The 18,618-nt window shown below is 46.0% G+C and overlaps 2 protein-coding genes across 4 annotated transcripts in view; one reads left to right on the top strand and one right to left on the bottom strand.

The window, feature by feature from the left end:
* Positions 1-12,360, top strand: part of FGD1 (FYVE, RhoGEF and PH domain containing 1) — a 41,488-nt gene extending 29,128 nt beyond the window's left edge. For 2 of the 3 annotated variants that reach the window (XM_034649001.1, XM_034649003.1), the window contains exons 9-18: positions 3,278-3,336; positions 3,474-3,620; positions 3,989-4,081; positions 4,244-4,323; positions 8,414-8,444; positions 8,958-9,059; positions 9,432-9,557; positions 9,734-9,895; positions 11,186-11,329; positions 11,868-12,360. In XM_034649001.1, the coding sequence (XP_034504892.1) occupies positions 3,278-3,336; positions 3,474-3,620; positions 3,989-4,081; positions 4,244-4,323; positions 8,414-8,444; positions 8,958-9,059; positions 9,432-9,557; positions 9,734-9,895; positions 11,186-11,329; positions 11,868-12,173 (1,250 nt within the window). In that variant the 3' untranslated portion in view covers positions 12,174-12,360. The remainder of the gene's footprint in view (positions 1-3,277; positions 3,337-3,473; positions 3,621-3,988; positions 4,082-4,243; positions 4,324-8,413; positions 8,445-8,957; positions 9,060-9,431; positions 9,558-9,733; positions 9,896-11,185; positions 11,330-11,867) is intronic. The other variant, XM_034649002.1, reaches the window with a different exon arrangement.
* Positions 12,361-12,753: 393 nt separating this feature from the next.
* TSR2 (TSR2 ribosome maturation factor) lies at positions 12,754-18,039 on the bottom strand. Its single transcript, XM_002929669.4, has 5 exons — positions 17,888-18,039; positions 17,634-17,724; positions 14,779-14,870; positions 14,033-14,203; positions 12,754-13,804 (listed from the first exon to the last, which is right to left on the bottom strand). Exons 1-5 carry the CDS (start codon positions 17,969-17,971, stop codon positions 13,670-13,672), a joined length of 573 nt encoding a protein of 190 aa, XP_002929715.2. The 5' UTR covers positions 17,972-18,039; the 3' UTR covers positions 12,754-13,669.
* Between the last annotated feature and the right edge of the window lie 579 nt (positions 18,040-18,618).

The raw sequence follows: 18,618 nt of genomic DNA, 5'->3' as shown, positions 1-18,618 counted from the left end.
TCTTAAGCAGCACCAAACAGTGTGGAGCCTGACACAGGGCTTGATCTGTGATCATGACCCTGAGATCATGACCTGAACCAAAATCAACAGTCAGTCACTTAACCGCCTGAGCCACCCAGGCACCCCTACAGTTGGACATTTTTATTTCTGGTTGACACTGTTGTAAATACTCCTGCAATGAAAGTGTGTTTGTACATAGAACGTGTATTTTCTTTTTTATTATGTTTTTACTTTTATTTTTTAAATATTTTATTTACTTATTTGACAGAGAGAGGGAACACAAGCAGGGGGAGTGGGAGAGGGAGAAGCAGGCTCCCTGCTGAGTAGAGAGCCCGACGCAGGGCTCGATCCTAGGATCCTGGGATCATGACCTGAGCCAAAGGCAGACGCTTAACCTACTGAGCCACCCAGGCTCCCCTAAGTTTTTATTTTAATTCCAGTATAGTTAACATACAGTATTATATTAGTTTCAGGTGTATAATACAGTGATTGAACAATTTTACACATCACCCGGTTCTCATCAAGACAAGTGCACTCCTTAATCCCCATCACCTACTTAACCCATCCCCCACCCTCTTCCCTCTAGTCTGGAATTGTGATACCTCCATTTTGTTTTTCTTTTTCAAGATTGCTTTGGCTATTCAGGGTCTTTTGTGGTTCCATACACATTTTAGGATTATTTGTTCTAGTTCTGTGGAAAATGCTCTTGTTGTTTTGATAGGGATTGCATTAAATGTGTAGATTGCTTTGGGTAGTATAGACATTTTAACAATATTTATTCTTCCAATTCATGAGCATAGAATGTCTTTCCATTTCTTTGTGTCATATTCAGTTTCTTTCATCAGTGTTTTAAAGTTTTCAGAGTACAGGTCTTTCACTTCTTTGGTTAAGTTTATTCCTAGGTACTGTGCAATTTAAATGGGATTTTCTTAATTTTTCCTTCTGCTTCTTCATAATTGGTGTGTAGAAATCCAGTGGGTCTCTGAACGTTGATTTTGTATCCTGTGACTTTACTACATTCATTTATCAGTTCTAATAGTTTTTTGGTGGAGTCTTTTGGGTTTTCTCTATATAGTATCATGTCTTCTGCAAATAATGAAAATTTTACTTCTTCCTTACCAATTTGGAAGCATTTTATTTCTTTTTGTTGTCTGATTGCTGTGGCTAGGACTTCCAGTACTGTGTTGAATAGAAGTGAGGAGAGTGAACATCCTTGTCTCTCAGTTCTCCCTATTGAGTATGATGTTCCCTGTGGGTTTTTCATAGATGGTCTTTATTATGTTGAGGTATGTTCCTTCTAAACCTACTTTGTTGTGGGTTTTGATCAAGAATGGATGTTGTACTTTGTCAAATGTTTTTTCTGTGTCTATTGAGATGATCATATGGTTTTTGTCCTGTCTCCTGTTGATGTGATGTATCATGTTGATTGATTTGCGAATATTGATCCACCCTTGCATCCCAGGAATAATCCCCACTTGATTGTAGTGGATGATTCTTTTAATGTATTTTTTTAATACAGTTTGCTAGTATTTTGTTGAGGATTTTTCATCTATGTTCACCAGGGATATTGGACTATAGTTCTCTTTCCTTGTGGTGTCTTTATCTAGTTTTGAAATCAGGATAGGGGCACCTGGGTGGCTCAGTCGTTAAGCGTCTGCCTTCAGCTCAGGTCATGATCCCAGGGTCCTGGAGTTGAGCCCCACATCGGGCTCCCTGCTCCGCTGGGAGCCTGCTTCTTCCTCTCCCACTCTTCCTGCTTGTGTTCCCTCTCTCGCTGGCTGTCTCTCTCTGTCAAATAAATAAATAAAATCTTTAAGAATAAATAAATAAATAAATAAATAAATAAATAAATAAATAAATAAATAATGGGATCAGGATACTGCTGGCCTCATTGAATGACTTTGGAAGTTTTCCTTCCTCTTCAATTTTTTGGAATAGTTTGAGAAGAACAGATATTTTTTTAGAAACATACTTTTTCTTTTTTTAAAAAGATTTTATTTAGTTATTTGTCGGAGAAGGAGAAAGTGAGCACAAGCAGGGGGAGCAGCAGGCAGAGGGAGAAGCAGACTCCCCCCTGAGCAAGGAGCCCAATGTGGGGCTCAATCCCAGAACCTTGGGATCATGACCTGAGCCGAAGGCAGACACTTAACAGACTGAGCCACCCAGGTGTCCCGAGAAGAATAGATATTAACTCTTCTTTAAATGTTTGGTAAAAATCGCCTATGAAGCCATCTGGTCCTGCGCTTTTTTTTATTGGGAGTTTTTTTTATTACTGATTCAATTTCCTTGGTAATAGTCTGTTCATGTTTTCTATTTCTTCCTGCTTCAGTTTTGGTAGGCTATATGTTTCTGGGAATCTATCAATTTCTTCTAGGTTGTTCAATTTGCTGGCATATAGTTTTCACAATATTGTCTTACAGTTGTTTGTATTTCTGTGGTGTTGGTTGTTACTTCTCCTCTCTCATTTGTGACTTTATTTATTTGAGTCCTTTCCCCCCTTTTTTCAATGAGTCTGGCTAGGGGGTTATTGGTTTTGTTGATTAGAATGTTTATTTTCTTAGTATAGATTCCTATAATCAGTATTATTGAGACAAAGAATAGGCTCATCTCTTTCTTTTTTTTAAGATTTTATTTATTTATTTATTTGAGAGAGAGAATGCACACAAGAGAGGGAGAGGGATAGAAAGAGCATGAGTGGGGTGGTGGGACGCAGAGGGAGAAGCAGACTCCTCACTGAGCAAGGAGCCTGATGCAGGGCTCGATCCCAGGACCCTGGGATCATGACCTGAGCCGAAGGCAGATGTTTAGCCCACTGAGCCACCCAGGCACCCCCTTTGTTTCTTTAAATGGCTTTTTTTCTGATTATAAAAGTAATACATGCTCTTTGTCAAAAATATGGAAAATACAGAAAAATCTAAAGAACACAATAAAAAGCACCCAAAGTCCCACCATTCAGAGACAACTTGTTAAACATGGGTATGTTTCTTTCCGGTTACCGATGTAACTATTATTGTTGTTATTTTTAATGGTAATAATAATCCTGTTAAGCTTGCATTTTATTCATTGCCAGTTATTCCATGTACTATGATTCTGCTATTGTGGGATTAATTGAGATAGTTTCTGATTTTAAGTGATGTTGCTATGGACATCTTTGAGGCTGGTGCTTTCTGGGATGGGGAGGGTGTAGTCAGGCCAGGAGGAGGTATCAGGGAGCAAAGAAGCCCCCAAGAGCCTCTTCTCTGCTAGTCCCCCACTTGACCTCCCACTCTGCCCACAGAGTCTCTGGAGCTGATAGCCACAGCAGCAGAGCACTCTAATGCTGCCATCCGCAAAATGGTGAGTGGCCCTTCTAGCCCCTGCCCTTCCTTGGCCACCCACCTGTGGTGTCTTTGTCCTGGGGGGCTTGTGACTTGTGGACATGTCAGGGGAAGCCAGCACCCCAACCCTGCCTTCTGCTTACTGTCTCCTGCCAGGAGCGAATGCACAAGCTGCTGAAGGTATATGAGCTGCTAGGAGGTGAGGAAGACATTGTCAGCCCCACCAAAGAGCTCATAAAAGAAGGCCATATCCTTAAGCTGTCAGCAAAGAATGGGACCACTCAAGACCGATACCTCATACTAGTAAGTGCCAGGTGTGGGGTTGCACACATTGGCTTGGAACTCACTCAAGACTATACCTCCTGCTAGCCATACTTTCCTCTATTAATTCATTGTATTTTCACTACCTACACTACAATTTTTTTTTTCTCTACCTCAGAGGAGATGTAACAAGACTTAGAAGTGACTTGCCCAAGGTCACCCAACTAGGCAGCGACTCCAATGCCTAGGCTCTTTCCTTGTGACCCTTGTACCCAATCTGGGCTGTGCTTTCTCTATCTATTGCCTTGATTCCCCAGCAGTAAAGATTCAGGAGTCCTATAAGGATAGGGAGCTGGTCCACACCTCTCCTGGGTCCTCCACACATACATCCCCAAACTTTTCCTTCCTAGTTCAACGACCGCCTCCTTTACTGCGTGCCCAGGCTGCGGCTCCTTGGCCAGAAGTTTAGCGTGCGGGCACGCATTGATGTAGATGGCATGGAGGTGAGCACCAGGAGGTGGGAGATGGGGACCTGGAGTGGGGCCTTGGTGCTGGGAGGAATAAAGTTGTTCTTTGACCCCAAGTCTTTGTGTGCATGTGTGCAGAGGGTGAGGGCCCCGTGGAGCTTAGTAGTCCTCACAAAGCCTCTTTCTCCCTCCATTCAGCTGAAGGAAAGCTCCAACCTCAATCTGCCTCGGACCTTCCTGGTGTCAGGAAAGCAGCGCTCCCTGGAGCTCCAGGCTAGGTACTTGCCCTTACCTATACCTTCCCTCCAGCCCCCTCTTTCCCTTCAGATATGAGGCATTGTAGGCCTAGTGCCAGGCTACCTCCCCAAGGAAGAGATCCTTCCAGAGAAAAGACGGACACCTTTTCCCAAAGATGTAGGCTTGCTCTTCTGGTGGGTTTTGTTAGAGGAGAGGGAAGAATGAGATATTAATCCAAACAGGAATAACAACAACACAGTTTATTGTAGATTCAGAGACTTAAGAGAAGTAACAACCAAATGCAATGCCTGGTCCATGAGAGGAGCCTAAATTGAGCAAAACCCTAAAATAACATTTGCAAGACAAAAGGGAAAATGTAAATATGAACTGAACAATAGCTGTTGGGTAATTATTGCTAACTTTTTCAGGTGTGATAATGGTATAATGGTTATATAGGAGAAAAAACAATGGCCTTGTTTTTTCATGATGCATCCTGAAGATTTAGTATCATGATATCTGTAATTTATTTTTATTTTTTTATTTTTTTTTAAAGATTTTATTTATTTATTTGACAGAGATAGAGACAGCCAGCAAGAGAGGGAACACAAGCAGGGGGAGTGAGAGAGGAAGAAGCAGGCTCCTAGCAGAGGAGCCTGATGTGGGGCTCGATCCCATAACGCTGGGATCACGCCCTGAGCCGAAGGCAGACGCTTAACCGCTGTGCCACCCAGGCGCCCCTGTAATTTATTTTTAAATGACAAAAAAATACATAGATACATATACACACACATATATACATACATATGTAATGATATGTGAATATACACATATATATGAAGTGAATATAGCAAAGTATTTTTAAAATTTGCATCTATATAGTAGGCATACATGTAATGAATTTGTGCTATCCTCTCTGCTTTTTTGTATGCTTGAAATTTTTTATAACAAAACTTTAAAAAATTATAACATTTAAAAATAATGTCTAGCCATTTAACAAAGGGGATTTCATATCCATCCTCTACTTGGATGATTATAATAGCTCGCATTTAGTGAAGACTTACTCTTATGTTAGGCACTGTTTTAAGTTAATTTTAACTTAGACAATTTAAGTTTAAACTGACTAGCTGAGTCCTTAAAACAACCCTTTAAGTAGGTACTGTTACCATCAACCCCATTTCACAGATGAGTAAACTGAGGCACAGAAGAGTTACGTACCTTGCCCAAGATCCCATAGCTAGAAAGGAGCAGAGCTGGAAATAGAGCTCATGCTGCGTTCTGAGGGCCAAGTGGTAGGGAATCATGGTCAGGGCCAGGGCCAGGGAATGGATGCATATGGGTAGATGATCTGTTTCTGTCAGGCTGCGAGGAAGTGAGAAATGAGAGTCAGAACCCTCATTGCTGGGATGGCATGGAGGCAGGAAAGAGAGATGAATAGGGCTAGAGGGTGTCCTCCTGGAGGATGAGAGATGGGGGTTACCTTTGAAGCTCTGGGAGACTGAGAGAGCATCCCCAGAGGCCTTCGGCCAGGAAGCAAGAACAAAGCCAACATTGGGCACATCCAGGAGAGGGCTCAGCAGAACCTGAGTGACAAGTTACATGACTCAGGTCTTCTGCTGGGAGGATGGAAGGGAGGGGGCTGCTGAGAGGCAATGGAGCCAGAAAGGAGCACTAAGCAGTGTAGGGTTTCCTCCTTGTGGCAGATGAAAGGCATGGAGGGTTTGCTTTGGAATTGCTTGGACTGCCCTTTAAAAAAATTTTGTAATGAAAAATTTCAAATATCCAGAAAAGTAGAAATACAACAAACACCCATATACCTACATTTAGACAACTGGTGCTCTACCTTGGCGACACAGGAATCAGCTGGGGAGCTTTTAAAAAATACTGATGTCTGAGGGGCACCTGGCTGGCTCAGTCAGTAGAGCACGGTTAGAGATTCGAGCCTCACGTTGGGTGTAGAGATTATTTAAAAATAAAATCTTTAAAAAATACCGATGTCTGAAACCCACCCCCAAAGACTGATTGAATTTGTCTGGGGTATAGCCTGAACATGAGGAGTTTTTTTTTTTTAATTTTATTTATTTATTTGACAGAGATAGAGACAGCCAGCAAGAGAGGGAACACAAGCAGGGGGAGCAGGAGAGGAAGAAGCAGGCTCATAGCGGAAGAGCCTGATGTGGGGCTCGATCCCACAACGCCGGGATCATGCCCTGAGCCGAAGGCAGACGCTTAACCGCTGTGCTACCCAGGCGCCCCTGAACATGAGGAGTTTTAAAGGCTACATTGGTTTCAATGTGTACACCAGGGTGTAGAACCACTGACTTAGGAGTCAACAACTATTGACATCTTGCCGTATATATATCTTTGGCTGACCCATTTTTAAATAAATTAAAGACATGATACTTCACCCCAGGCCTTTCCTCTAATTGCACGTATGTGTGTATACACACACACACACACACACACACACACACGTTTTCTTTTTTTTTTAATTTTATTTATTTATTTGACAGAGATAGAGACAGCCAGCGAGAGAGGGAACACAAGCAGGGGGAGTGGGAGAGGAAGAAGCAGGCTCATAGCGGAGGAGCCCGATGTGGGGCTCGATCCCATAACGCCGGGATCACGCCCTGAGCTGAAGGCAGACGCTTAACCGCTGTGCCACCCAGGCGCCCCACATTTTCTTTCTACATTTTATTATGAAAATATTCCAAATTACAGAAAAGTTTAAAGAATTATATAGTGAACAATTGTAACCCACCATACAGATTCTACAAGCGTTAGCATTGTGCTACATTTACTTTATCACAAATCTATCCTTTTACCCATCCACCAATCCATCTGGTTTGTTAACATGCATGTCAAACGAAGTTACGGACATTACTACACCTCATCCCTAAAGACTTTGGTGTGCATATTGTTACCGAGAGTTCAGTATTTGTTCAATGTCCTCTCCTTTTCTTGAGGCCAAATTTTCACACAATGAAATGCACAGGTCTAAGTGTGTACCATCAGTAAGTTTTGACAAATATAAACACTCATGTCACGTTTTTAAACAAAAATGGAATGCTATGTGTATTTTATATATGTTTTCACTTATCATGAAGAGTTTCCTATACCATTTATGCTGTCTGACAGTAATGATGTACCATCATTTCTTTTTTTTAATCTGATCCCCTGTTGTTGAACACTTAGGCTGCTTCCAATTTTTCATAATAAATAGCATTGCAATGGACATGCTTGTAGCTAAATACTAACTCCTATTAATTTTTCATGAAGTGGTTCTAAGGATGTAGTCAGATTTTCATATTAGAAAAATACTTTTGATGTCTGGTGTGTAGATGTGGAAGGGGATTAGAAGAGGCCAAGCAGGAGTTAGCCAAGAAACTGGGTCCTATTCCTAGTAAGCAGTTTACGGCACTGTACCAGCATAGAGGCCTTGGAGACTACAGGGCAGACAGGAGAGGTGGGAAAGGAAGGCAAAAGGAAGAGGTAACTCGCACTGATTGAGCAGCCAGTGGACCAAGGATTGTGCTGGGCACTTTACATATCACTTCAGTTACTGCTCAGAACAACCAGACTGATTATTCTCTCCATGTAAAATGGAGAAGAAAATGGACTAAAGAAAAACAAGCTGCCCCCCTTTCTCAAATTTGCCATTCCAACAACAGGGAACTATTTATGGTTTCTTGTATGTTCCATACTTTTACATACACCTCACCCATAGCCCTCTACCTGAGGCCCAGCACCGCCTTGAAGAAACCTTACCAGCCCCACCCAAATTCCAGGCTGGGGCAGGTCTCCTCTTCTGGGCTTCTCAGCCCTATTTTCACTCTGTCACAGTGCTGATCCCCCTGTATTGTCCCTATCTCCCCTCCTAGACCATGAGCTCCTTGAGGGTAGGGTCCTCTCTAAGCCCCAAGTTCCTAGCACAGGGTCTGGAAAGTATTAGTAACTGTTGAATAAATAAACTCAGACAGGCTACATGATTTGCCTAAGGTCACACAGTAAGTTAAGGACCAGAGGGTCAAAACCCTGGTCTGTCTGACTCCAACATACTTACTCTTCACCACTCCAGTTGCTTTTGGTTGGCCTGCCTAACCCAACATTTTTCTTTCCCTGCCTCTCCCCAAGGACTGAGGAGGAGAAGAAAGACTGGGTCCAGGTAACATCCAAGAAGGCTTTGTGGTAGGGGACTGGAGGAGTATTAACAGGTCTCCTTGGGGTTGGTGGACTCTCCCCTAAAACTCGTATCAGACCGGAATGGGCCCGGACACCTGCTTTCCAACAAACTTTACCATCCCCGTTTGACAGAGAAGCAAACTGAGGTCCACAGGTTAAACAGAAACTCAAAAATTCTTCCCTTAGAAAGCTGGCTCCACTGAGGGTGTAACCCCAGTGAGTTAAATCCTATAAAACCTTAAGCCCAGATAGTGGCCGGGAAGACCTTCTGAGGTTTTTCAACCACTGATCCTCTCCCCCATTTCACAAATTTAAGAACTGAGAATTGGATTTGGGATTGGGCTTGCTCAAGATCATATGGCTAGCAAGGGGTAGAGTTTGGCCTAGAAGCCAACTTTTCCGACGCCGGGCTAGGGCATAGGAAGGTGAGGTGAGGGTGGAAGTGGGTGGGTTGTGAGGTGATCTGACCTCTTATTTCTTACAACCTCCTTTATAGGCCATCAACTCCACTCTCCTGAAGCATGAACAGACGCTGGAGACCTTCAAACTGTTGAACTCAACAAACAGGGAAGATGAAGACACACCCCCTAACTCTCCAGTAAGAGTCCTCACCTTCTCCCCCTGTACTGGGACCCCTTCCAGGCTTCCAAGTCCCCACTTTACCTTGAAATGATCCTTGCCCCTTCCTGGAGAGTAAAGACCAGAGAGCCAGTGCATGACCTCAGAAGTTACAGTCTTCTTTTGGTATGGCCACAGAGAAATCATGGGGGAAACTGAGGCCCAGAAAATAAAAATGACTGGTCTTCAGTAGCACAGTGAGGTAGGGACAGAGCAAGGACTCAAAGGCAGGTCTTCTGAATGTATCTGCTGCCTCCCAATGATGATCCAAGCCTTGGGACAGAGGGCAGGGGCTGGCTGGACTGGGCTGGGGAGTAGCCATCTCTGACCTGGGACCTGGCCCTCTCTCCAGAACGTGGATCTTGGGAAGCGGGCACCTACACCCATCCGAGAAAAGGAAGTCACCATGTGCATGCGCTGCCAGGAGCCCTTCAATTCCATCACCAAACGCAGGCACCACTGCAAGGCCTGCGGGCATGTGAGTTTTGGCAGGCAGGGGCAGAGCTAGGGAGGGGACAGGCTGGCAGCCCAAAGGCCCACTTCTGAGTGGTTTACCCTCCAAGGGGGGGAGGCCATGAGTCCACTGTGGGAGTTGGGACACTGAAGGGAAAGACCTGCAGGAACTAGGCTGTTTTTGCCCACTTGCCAAACCAGGTGGTTTGTGGGAAGTGCTCCGAGTTCCGGGCCCGCCTCATCTATGACAACAACCGCTCCAACCGTGTGTGCACGGACTGCTACGTGGCCTTGCATGGGGTACCTGGGAGCAGCCCAGCCTGCAGCCAGCATACACCCCAGCGCCGGAGGTCTATCCTGGAGGTAAGAGCCAGGTCCCCGACTAACACTCCTATGCTGACCACATGGGCCCCAGCCACCCACCCAGTGTGACTGATGCCTGGGCATCTCTGAAATGCTAGGGTGCCATGTGCATCCACTGAGCAAGTGACCCAGGCTCGGAGTGAGTAAAATGAGTGCAAGAGTGAATGAAAGACGAATTTTTATTTAAGTGCTTTAGACATTTAATCCTCACAGTAACTAATCTATCCATACTGTTACTATCCCTGGGTTACAAATGAGGAAACTGAGGCCCAGGGAGTTATTTGCCCAAATCACACAGCCAGCAAGTGGCAGAGCTAGGATGTTTTTTTAATTAACAAATTATCTTTTCTTATTACAAAGGAGGATATGTGCACTGAAGAAAATTAGACTCTATAAACAAAAATAATAAAAACGCCGTATTCCTTCTACTCACTAGATTATGACTACTAAGAGTTGTGCTGTAGCACGCACATACACACATTTTTGGTTTTGTTTTTTAACCAAATTGAGGTATTTATTTTATTTAACACTTAGAGAATGCTTACTCTGGGGGTGCCTGGGTGGCTCAGTCAGTTAAGCTGTCGGCTCTTGATTTCGGCTCAGGTCATGATCTCAGGGTCCTGAGATCAAGCCCCACGGTGAGCTCCTCATGCAGGGAGTTTGCTTGAGGATTCCTTCTCTCACCCTCTTCCTCTGCCCCTAACTCCCGCTTATGTGCACGTGCGCGCGCTCGCGCTCTCTCTAAAATAAATAAATCTTTTTGGAAAAAGAATGCTTACTCTGTGCCAGGCACTATTCTGAGCATTTTGCATACATTAACTCATTTAATCCTTACAACAGACCTGTATATTCTCCTTCCAAGTCAATACATTTCCATCTCGAGCTGGGATTCTGAGCCAGACTGCCTTACCCAGCTACCCAGTCCTCTTCACTACAATGCTAGGTTGCCTCTTGCTAAACGTTAAGGCATGGATGTATGATGAAAGATGACCAACACGGGAGGTATAAAGGCATAAGTGACTTGAGGAATAAATGAACTGATGGAAGAAAGAATGCCTGCCTGGCATCTACGTACCCCTGCTAAGACACCCCTCCCACCAACTCTTAGGAGGCAGCAGCCATGGCAGTCTCGATTCTCACTCACTGGGGGTGGGGGGTACTACTGGACAAATCCCTCCTGCCATCTGAGCTTCCGCTTTATCAATCCCTGTGCTGAGGGGGTGTCAAAGCCAAGAGTAGCCAGGCCAGGCCTTCTATCAACACTGATGTCCCCTATGTCTCTGGCCACAGAAACAGGCCTCAGTGGCTGCGGAGAACAGCGTCATCTGCAGCTTCCTACACTACATGGAGAAAGGTGGCAAAGGCTGGCACAAGGCATGGTTCGTGGTCCCTGAGAACGAACCCTTGGTGCTGTACATCTATGGAGCCCCTCAGGTGTGCATCCTATTCCTTCAGGCCCTTTCAGCTACCTGGCAAAACCAAGCTGTTCCTCTTCCCCTTCAGTCCTTGACCTCTCCTTGGCCTTGGGGGATTGGGTAAGGCTAAGGGGAAATCAGAACCCCTAGACAAAGACCAACCAGAGACAAGGAGTGATCATGGGCCAACATGTGTACAGAAAAGCGGGATGAGCTGGCATAGCTAGTTTCCTGGAGGAAGCCAGAGTGGAGGTTAGGCACTGCTAGGTCCAGTTTGGAGCGGGGACGAACACATAAATGGAGGCTACAGCCAAGACAAAGGCCCGCAAACATTATTTGGTATATGCTAGACAGACTAGCCCAACTGGTTTTGGTTGCGGGAGTACACAGGTATTTGAACCAGCCTGCATGCTAGCCTCAGTGTCAACTTTTTCCTGTTGCTATCAGTGGAGCCATGGAAAGTTCCTGAGAAGGGGAAGAAAAAGAAGGGTTCGGGAGATGCAAAACTAGTGAGAAGCCCAGCCTCAAGGTGACCCCAGCTCTGTCCTGTTCCCTAGGATGTGAAAGCCCAGCGCAGCTTGCCCCTCATTGGCTTTGAGGTGGGGCCTCCTGAGGCTGGGGAGCGGCCTGACAGAAGGCACGTCTTCAAGATCACCCAGAGCCACCTGAGCTGGTACTTCAGCCCCGAGACAGAGGAGCTGCAGCGGCGCTGGATGGCAGTGCTTGGTCGGGCAGGCCGTGGGGACACATTCTGCCCAGGGCCCACACTGTCTGAGGACAGGGAGCTGGAGGAGGCACCAGTGGCAGCTTCAGGAGCCACAGCTGAACCCTCCGAAGCCCCCCAGACCCGAGACAAGACCTAGAGGGTTTGGGAGGAACTGGGGCCCCCTGCCCCACACTCTAGCTGCCCATGTCCAATTGGGGGCCCCAGCCCCCTCCCTCCCAGCTTGGTCAATACTTGAACTCCCATCATGGGCACTTTCAATCCCCAGTGCTGGGTCTTGGGTTTTTTAATTCATCTTTTCACAAAACATGGGCTTTAAAAAAAAATTCCTACGGTGATGTTAATTTTTTTTAAAATCCCTGTCCCCAGGGAGGGTGGGAGCTGTTGCTAGACACCCTTGAATTAGGCCGTTTTGTCCCCCATCCCCTTAACACCCTACAGATCCTGCCTCCACCCAGTTCCCCCCAAAGCACTGGAGGCAGGAGATCTGGATTCAAGTGCCAGCTCTGCCACTGACCCCATGGCCCTGGCCCACCCCTACCCCCTCAGCCAGTGTCTTTACACACGTTACATGGGGTGCTGACCATATCCCTCCTGCCTCTCCCATGGCTTACAGCTTCGACCCGGCCCCAAGGCTACCCAGTATTTTATCGTCCAGACCCATGGCAGGGCCACAGGGCAGGACAGGGGAATGGGGGAAGGACAATGGATACTCTTTGTTTTGTTTTTTTAAAGAAAAATACAGTTTATTTCGGGCTTATGGAAACTTTCAGAGTACTGCTGTGTTCCATCTGTCCATCTGTTTGTTCAATGTAACAAGCTGCTAGGGTGGACCCAGAAACTGCTCCCTTGCTGACCTCTGAAGCCCAGCTCCTAAAAGGCTGATTCCAAGGCTCTTCATGGGTCAAGTCGCAGATTAGTAACAAGAAGGTACTATTTCCTGAGGTTTTAAGCCTCATCCCTGGATTTGGATAAGTGTACGTACGGAAAGAGGTTGGAGGAGACGGAAAACAAAGCCCAAGCTCACCACCTAGCCAAAGTCTTAGACTTCCTGAAGGAACCCAGGGCTGAAGGCTATGCTGCAGAAAGGGAGTCTTCCTGGGAGGTTCCAATTTCTGGGCAGGGGTACACAGCTGCTATGTGTGTGTATGGGCAGGGGGAGAAGGAGAGGTACCACAGCTATTTTTGTTCACATCTTCAACTTATCTCGCTTCTGGTTTGCAAGTTCATCTCACCATTCCTGACCCAGCAGGGCTACTGGTTCTTGCTGGTCCTCTCCTTTCACAGATCCAACTGGCCACTGTCAACCAGTGTTTAGCTTCTCCTCCAGTCACACCCTCACCTGCTCATCCCTCCCTCTTCACACTGACTGCACCTGAGAGGCAATGTTCTGGGAACCAGGCCTCATCATGCAGATAGTAACTTAAGGCCCAAGGGAGTGTGGTGAACCAGGTCACACTACCTTGAGAGCCAGGACCCTAGGGCTCTTCTTCCCCTGGAGGAAACTCGACAGGGGAACAGGAGGAGGGTAGAGATAGGGCAACCAGTCCAGGAGTCCACCACCCTCCCCAAACCCCCTACAGACAAGTCTCAAAAACAACTAGCAAGCAAGGACCCAAACCATTCCAGCCCCACTTATTTCTTTCTCCGGACAATGGTCCAGCCATCCTCCACTATATCCTCTTCTTTAATAGTCTGGGAGTCTGGACAAAAGGATTCAGGCTGGGGGCAAACCCCATCTGTAGTTGCCCCATCACTCGTAGCTGTGACCTGGAGGAGAAATACAGGAGAGAGCTAAATACAACACCTCCAGGCTGTGGCCACTGGAGACCCAGGCTCTCTTCCCAGCTTTGCCAGGATTGGCTGTGTGACCTTAGGAAAGTTTCCTGCCCATTCAGGGTGATATACGCCCCCCCCATCATTTCCCTATGAAAGTAGCTGATTTCCCAGAAAACTGAAGAAATCTGCATCTCCCCACCCAAGGAGCACCCCCTTCACCTCCATCTCCTCCACGCTGTCCGCATCATCTTCATCCGTTTCTCTGGCTGTTGTAACTGCAGTGGCTCTGACCCTGCACTTTCTTTGGGTGATGTGGGAGGCCATCTCCTTCAGAGCAGCCCCATCACCCCTCTGGAAGTGGTAGAACATGGTCTGTAGCTGCTGGCTCACCTACCAAGAAAACATTCAACCAGCCTGGATTTTCTAGAGAACCTACAATACAACCAGCATGTGACTGCAGCAAGAGTAGGGAGGGGTTTGGAATCTTCCAGAAGAGAATGGGGCTCTTTCTTCCCCAAGGAGTTCACTAATGAAGGAACCATATATGAAGGACTCAGGTAAGAGCCTAAAGTATGGAAGGAGGGCTTCCTAGTAAGGAAGGCACTAGAACTTGGTTTGAAAGACAGAAGAGGTAAAAGGGAAGGCAATCCCAGCAGGAACTGGTGGGGAGAAATGTTAACCAGAGTAAGGGTGGAAATGTACCTGGCCTGATCTGCCCTTGGGATGGGGGTAAAGAACGGATCCGGTTGACAATGTTGTACGGAGAGAAATAAAAGAGAAGAGGCAGAGTTTGGAAAGACCTGGGAAGAGTAGACTTTTTCCTTTAGGCAAAAGGGAGTCACAGAAGGTTCTTGTGCAGGACTCAAGAAAAGAATGGTTTGACCCAAGAGTCTTGGCCTAAAAACAGACAGGGCGAAGAAAGACTGTGGGCAGGGAAATGGCAGTTATGTCCATGATATGCTCACCTGGGGCAGACTCCCATCCTCCACAACTGTATCGAATTCATTCGTCATGAGCTCCCCGAGGAAGTCCTCCACCTCATCTAGCTCCAAGTCAGCTGCGTAGGAAAGCAAAGACCAGCCAACTGAATCACTCCTGTCCACTACCATTCAATACCTACTTGGTGGGTCCACATCGATTGGTGGGTAAAGGCCCAAACAGTGAGCCTTTTATTTACTGAAGTGCTCTGTACTCCAGGTTTTTACGTAATTTTTAAAAACCAACCAGGGGCACCTGGGTGGCTCAGTCAGTTAAGCGTCTGCCTTCAGCTCGGGTCATGATCCCAGGGTCCTGGGATCGAGTTCTGCATCAGGCTCCCCGCTCAGATGGGAGCCTGATTCTCCCTTTCCCACTCCCCCTGCTTGTTCTCTTTCAGATAGATAGATAGATAGATAGATAGATAGATAGATAGATAGATAGATAGATAAATAAATATAAAAAAATAAAAACCAACCAAACACTAAATATAAATACCTAATTTCCAATCTCCTGCGTCCTACCAAACCCTCTCATTCCCACAGCATCCCAACCACACTCACCCTTTCATCTGACCTATTTTAACTAGCCTCCTCTCTGTGACCTTGAGCAGGTTATCTCTGCGCCTCTGTTTTCTCATCTACAAAGAGGGGCTAATAGCGGCCTTCTTGAAGGTCTGTTATGAGGAGGCCCCTAAATAATGTCTAGCATAGGAGAGACCCATAACCCGTGTTAATTTCCATCGCTCAAGGGCTAAAGTTTTTGAAATGTAGAAACCCTTCACAACTGTGGCTCCACTGAATAGGATAGGTAAGAAAAAAATGGATGTTAAGTACTTCCAATGATGAAATCATCATAGCCTTGACATCAACATCCTACTGTGTGAAATTTTGGCTAATCCCTCTCCTCGCTTCAGTTACCTTCTGGGCCCATGCTCTACTTTTTCTGAATTAGAGAATTACTGAAGAGGGTCTTCTACAAAACTCCTCACTCTCCCTTCCCTCTGGGAGAGCTCATTCACTTGACTTTCCCTACCACTCTCATCTAATATCCCCCAAAGCTGTCTCCAACCCAGACTACACTCTACCTGTTTCACAGATGCCTCAGGCCCTCCATATCTAAAGCCAAACTCATCACCTTATCCTTCAAACCTACTTCTCCTCCTCCAGGGTTCCTCTATTCAGGAAAGGCACCTAATCCACCCAGGGACTCAAACCAGAAACCTGCCTCCTTTTCCTTCCCTCTTCACAGCCAAACAATCTCCAAGGCCCTAATCCACCCCTTCTTTTCCATTGCTACTGCCACTGCCCTAGTTCTGGCCTCATTATTTTCTAGACAGAAATAACCTCCTCATCAGTCTTTCCCTCTCCAGTCCATGCTCCATACTGATTATTTTCTGAACTTTCTAGTCAGCAAATCCCATCCTATTATTCACCTTAGAAAGGGGGGCCCACGAATTTTTATCACCTACAGCAGTGTTTCATATCCTGCTTTTCAGAAATAGTTGTCCTGCTGGTTTTTAAAGAAAGCTATCCATAGAAAGCTAGCAGGAAACAAAGTAAACCAGGCTTTTTTGTGGTTCTTATCTTTATCCAAGATTTTATTATGTTAAAGATTATTGTGACTCCTAAGGAGGAGCTGAAGAAAAGAGCTTTTCTTATATAATTTGACTGGAGAAGCTTTTTCTTCACTGTACATCTAACAGAACTAGTCTTCCATAGCATGTATTTTGGCAAATGCTGGCCTAACAGACAAAACCAAAGGCATGTAAGGTCTTCCACGTCTTAATCTCTTCCCAGGGTCTCCCCACCCCTCAGCTTCATTCTCAACTACTCCTACCCTCCTTACACCCACAAGCACACACACACCCTTACTCCAATACTCAGCTCCCTGCCACTTTCCAAATATAACACATAATCTTCTCATACCACAGAACTTACTTGTGTGTTGCTCTCTGTCTCCCCCACCTAGTTAACTCCTTTTCATCCCTTAAGACTCAATCCAATCACTACCTCCCTCAACAACCTCCAAAAGAAACCTCCTCCTCAGTCTCAGGCTACCCAAGCACCCTGAGCTCCTCCTTATTACAACATCTATCACCCTGAGTGTAAATGCCTACTTACTTAAATGGACCCATCACTAGATGGTAAACTTCTTTGAGAAAACTCTGCCTAACGTCATCTCCAAGACTAAAAACCTGAATAAAGAATTTTGTAAAAATCTTATATGCAAAAGACCCTCTACTGGGTCCCTACATGACCTTCAAGACACATCAAAGGTGTAGATCTTCACTGTCCAAATAACCAAATGTGGTTACTGAGCACGCAAAATGTGACTAGGCCAAACTGAGAACGGGCTAAAACTGTAAAATACCCACCGGATTTTGAAAACTTAATACTAAAAAGGGATGTAAAATATCTCATTAGTAATCTTTTATACTGATTACCTGTTGAAATATTTTGGATATACTGAGCTCGGTAACATTAATTTCATCTGTTTCTTTTTACTTTGTTGAAGCGGCTGCTAGAAAACTTTAAATGACATGACGTGATTTGCGTTGTATTTTTATCGGACAGTGCCAAGGTAGGTACTTTAATATCCATTTTAGGAATTAGGAAACAGAGTCTCAGGTAAAATAACTTGTCTAGTGTGATACCCCAGGTCAATGGCACAGTCTGTAAGGCATCTAACTCAAGATTCTGACTCCCAAAGCCTGTATTCATTCCACCTCGATCTTAGTTAGGTCCCATCCCACAACTGTTCAAGAGGAAGTGCGTGCTCTCCAGGACCCGCCTCCTCCTCCCCACGCCCCCACAGACAGGTCGCAGCGGCTCCATTCACTCACCATTGCGGAAGAAGTACTCCTCTATTGCACCCCCCAGCCATTCGGCCTTCTCCCGGCTGTGCACGCCTCCGAAGCCATTCTCCACAGCGATCTGCAACACAGGCCCAAGCCCACCACGTCAGCCTGGAAGCCGGCCTGGCGTGGTGTAGGGTTGGCTGCTTATGCGGCCCGGTGGAGCCTCAGACGCGTGGTCCAGCCAACTCTGGTTCTGCCCCAGACCCTAAGCTAGGATAACTAGCCATGGCCCCACTCACCTGCAAGGCCGGCCAGGCCTCCAGCGCCGCGCGAACGCCAGCCCCAAACAGCGCCCGGGAATCTTCCCCAGCTCCGGCCATCATCCGGCCTCAGCCACGTGATGCCCAGGAGGCCCAATCGCTGCGCAGTACGGCCCAGGCCGAATGAGACGAAAGCCGAACCTGAGAACGCAGATGAGCCTTTGCGCTGACCCGGCAGTAAGACTAGAGCAATAGAAAAGTCTGTCAGAGCAATAGATGACATCACCACAGTTACTCCTATGTAGCAAGCCAAAGGAAGCCAAGAGTGGAGATCGCGCGGGGCCATGGGTTCTTGAAAGACGTGGGGAACTTAATAAAGATACGGATTCCAGGCCTTGGGACAGAGGAATCAACCTCAGGGAGCATAGCCTTAAAATCTAAGTTAAAAAAAAAAAAAAGCAGCCTAACAACCATAGAACACTGCACCCAACAGCAACAACAGAATATACATTTTTCTGAAGTGCATACGGAACATTCTCCACGACAGACCATATGCTAAGTCTGCTAAGTCATAAAGCAGGCCTCAGTAGACTTAAAGGGATTGAAATCATACAAAGTTTGTTCTCCCACCACAATGGAGTGAAATTAGAAATCAATAACAAATTTGTGAAATTCACGAATATGTGGAAATTAACACACTTCTAAATAACAAATCGGTCAAAGAAAAAAATCATGAGGGAAACTGGAAAACAAATTGAAATGAATGAAAA

This window comes from Ailuropoda melanoleuca, chromosome X (assembly GCF_002007445.2).
Source record: "Ailuropoda melanoleuca isolate Jingjing chromosome X, ASM200744v2, whole genome shotgun sequence".
NCBI lineage: Eukaryota > Metazoa > Chordata > Mammalia > Carnivora > Ursidae > Ailuropoda > Ailuropoda melanoleuca.
Note: the sequence above shows the minus strand (reverse complement) of the source record. Positions and strands in the feature narration are given on the sequence as shown.

Bases quoted from the DNA above. Each gene is read 5' to 3' on its own strand.
- TSR2 (XM_002929669.4), bottom strand. From the start codon at position 17,971: ATGATGGCCGGAGCTGGGGAAGATTCCCGGGCGCTGTTTGGGGCTGGC. The intron at 14,871-17,633 runs GTGAGTGAATGG...TTTCCTACGCAG, and splicing joins GGAGTACTTCTTCCGCAATG to CTGACTTGGAGCTAGATGAG. The intron at 14,204-14,778 runs GTGAGCATATCA...TTTTCTTGGTAG, and splicing joins AGGATGGGAGTCTGCCCCAG to GTGAGCCAGCAGCTACAGAC.